Below are 2,545 nucleotides of genomic sequence, written 5' to 3'. Positions count from 1 at the left end.
CGTTGCACTCGCGTCTCGCACAAGAGAGCCGCATGTTTAGAAAGTCATGTAAAATTAATGCAAGTTCAACTTTTAAAAACATGTCTCAAGACTTTATGGCGGTTTTCCCCATCCCACTGCATCTCATGTTTTTAAATGAAAAAGTACTCTTTGTGATTGGTTTTCGGTCCTTTGTATTAAACTATACATACAAACATGATGCTGTTTTGTTTCTAATTTTTAAGTAACTTAATTAATTATATATGATTTATAAACATTAATTTATACATTATGCACTTGTTTCAAAGGTAGTCGTGTTATTTTATTGCTTTGAAGAAACGTGCATTAGTAATATTTTAGTAATAATATTTAGTAATATTTTGCTAGATTTGTTTACATAATATATGTGTGCGTACTGTGTATATTTATTATGTATATAAAGACGCACACATACAGAATATATTTAGAAAATTTTTACATGTATATATTTATATTCATCTAATTTATATTATATATAAATATATTTAATATATAAACATATATTTTTCTTAAATATTTACATTCATGTGTGTGTATTTATATATACATAATAAATATACACAGTACGCACACATATATTATGTAAACAAAACTTTTATTTTGGATGCGATTAATCGTTACCCAGCACAATTGATAATATTTAAGTACAAAATTCTAATTCCGTTTTTCAGCCATTTTGACAGCCCTACTACGCGACCTTAATCAATAGAATTAATTTCATAAATGGATCAAATCAAGACATTCATTCGTTTACCTCAGGTATGAGCAGCGTGAGCTTCTTGAGCCAGTCGTGCAGATGTTCCCTATCAGCCAGGCTGGATTTCACCAGAGAACAGCAGTGAGCCCAGCTCACCAGCAGCCACATGGAGTAATGAGTCACTGCATGAACATTATTAAGAATAAATATTAATCAAACATCACCAATAATGACAGAAAAGTAGAAACGTGCACAGATATATAACCAATGATGTGCTTACCCTCGTGTCTGGATCTGTGATCTGATTGGGCCTTCAAAACCCTGCAGGATAATCACAAGACAGAAGGGTTATAAAAAAAAAACAGAAAAATTGTAAGCAAATAAAAAAAGTAAATGAAACGGAGTGTTTGCACATGTTATTCACCTGTGCGCCAGATTGTCGTATGTGTAGGTCACGTTGATGAGCCGCTGGATGAGGTTGGTGCCTTGCACAAGACTTAGGAAAACCTGACAGAGAAGACAATCACAACATTTAGAAAAAAGCAAGCATACGCAGAGAAAAATCCATTTAGAAGCAGTTTCACACCTCTGTGAGACGAGGTATATGCAGGCCCTTCCCATGATCCCCCGCGGCTTTGCGGGACTTCCCTGGCCACACCCTCTTCCTCTGTGTGTCCGTGAGACCAGACCAGGCGAAAACATCATGATAGGCCAGGTCCAGATCGGCCGGATCCACCGCGAACTGACAAATGAGCTTCAGCAGACACGCGAGACAGTCCAACAACCACTGCAGAGAGAGAAGAGAAGACACATGATATCCACAGCTGTCCAACTGACGGCAGAGCTGCGGAAAAGAACATGTCCTGGACTTACTTCAGTCCAAAGTCAAAAGGAAAGAAGAACAAAGCCCTTGCAAACGTTATATGACACCGATGTGTTCGTGACACTCACCACAGTCCAGGATTCTTGCTCTTTCGGCTCTAAAATTGCAGAGTTAAAAATGTCCAGCAGAAGCTGAAGACCTCCAGACGACACAAACTACAGGAGAGACACAGGTGCAGTCTGTCATTCAGCTCTAATACACACTATACAGAGCACATGGACTCAAACATACAGGTTAACAACTACAAATCGCACAATAGTTTCACCAAAACCCATAAATTTGGTGTTCAAACGAGTATAGTTACCTAGTTCATATGTGAATACACAATAACAACAGATGATTTTCAGTGGAAGTGTAAGAGGAGGAGTTTGTACCTTACAGCTCCAAGTGTTCTTGCTGTTCTCGATCTGTTCCTCACTGGAGTCGTCAGAGTCTGGATACAGATCACTGTAACTGCCCTGAAACACAAACACACACGTGTTTCAAGAGACAGGACATTTACAGATCTGCAGGACCGCATGTGTGCGTGTGAATCTGGACGTGTACCGTAGACTCGCGGTGAATCCTGCGGTTGGGTTTGCCGAGGGCCTCTATGATTTCTAAAGCGTAGAGCAGCTTATGAGGGCTCTTGATCCTCAACAGATCCTTCCAGCACAAACCGTCAGATCCCTAAAGCCACGGTGAGCACAAATCAAACTTCATGCAGAGTGCAATGAACAAAAATGTATGTAGAACAATTTTCACTCAGAAATTAGTAGTAGATTTAATAGTAAATGCTTGGCACACTGACATAAAAGTGAAGTAGAAATTTTTGAATTTTGAAGTAAAAAGTTCATTTCTAAAGTATAAAAATATATGAAGAGTTTATTTGAAAAAACGGATAACTCCGTTTATTAAAATTTTCAAAAATCATGTTTTTTATTATGTTATCATGTTTTTATTGTCTT

The 2,545-nt window shown here is 37.8% G+C and overlaps 1 protein-coding gene across 1 annotated transcript in view; it reads right to left on the bottom strand.

Moving 5' to 3' along the window:
• The window catches only part of LOC107729952 (ubiquitin carboxyl-terminal hydrolase 34-like), a 58,730-nt gene that overhangs the window by 27,242 nt on the left and 28,943 nt on the right, over positions 1-2,545 (bottom strand). The window contains exons 31-36 of the mRNA XM_016540694.1: positions 1,973-2,056; positions 1,667-1,753; positions 1,302-1,502; positions 1,140-1,222; positions 996-1,036; positions 773-897 (exon numbers count right to left, since the gene is read on the bottom strand). Of these exons, the coding sequence (XP_016396180.1) occupies positions 773-897; positions 996-1,036; positions 1,140-1,222; positions 1,302-1,502; positions 1,667-1,753; positions 1,973-2,056 (621 nt within the window). The remainder of the gene's footprint in view (positions 1-772; positions 898-995; positions 1,037-1,139; positions 1,223-1,301; positions 1,503-1,666; positions 1,754-1,972; positions 2,057-2,545) is intronic.

This window comes from Sinocyclocheilus rhinocerous, unplaced genomic scaffold, assembly GCF_001515625.1.
Source record: "Sinocyclocheilus rhinocerous isolate Xijiao unplaced genomic scaffold, SAMN03320098_v1.1 scaffold313, whole genome shotgun sequence".
Classification (NCBI taxonomy): Eukaryota; Metazoa; Chordata; class Actinopteri; order Cypriniformes; family Cyprinidae; genus Sinocyclocheilus; species Sinocyclocheilus rhinocerous.
The sequence above is the reverse complement of the archived record's forward strand: the minus strand, read 5'-3'. Positions and strand labels throughout refer to the sequence as shown.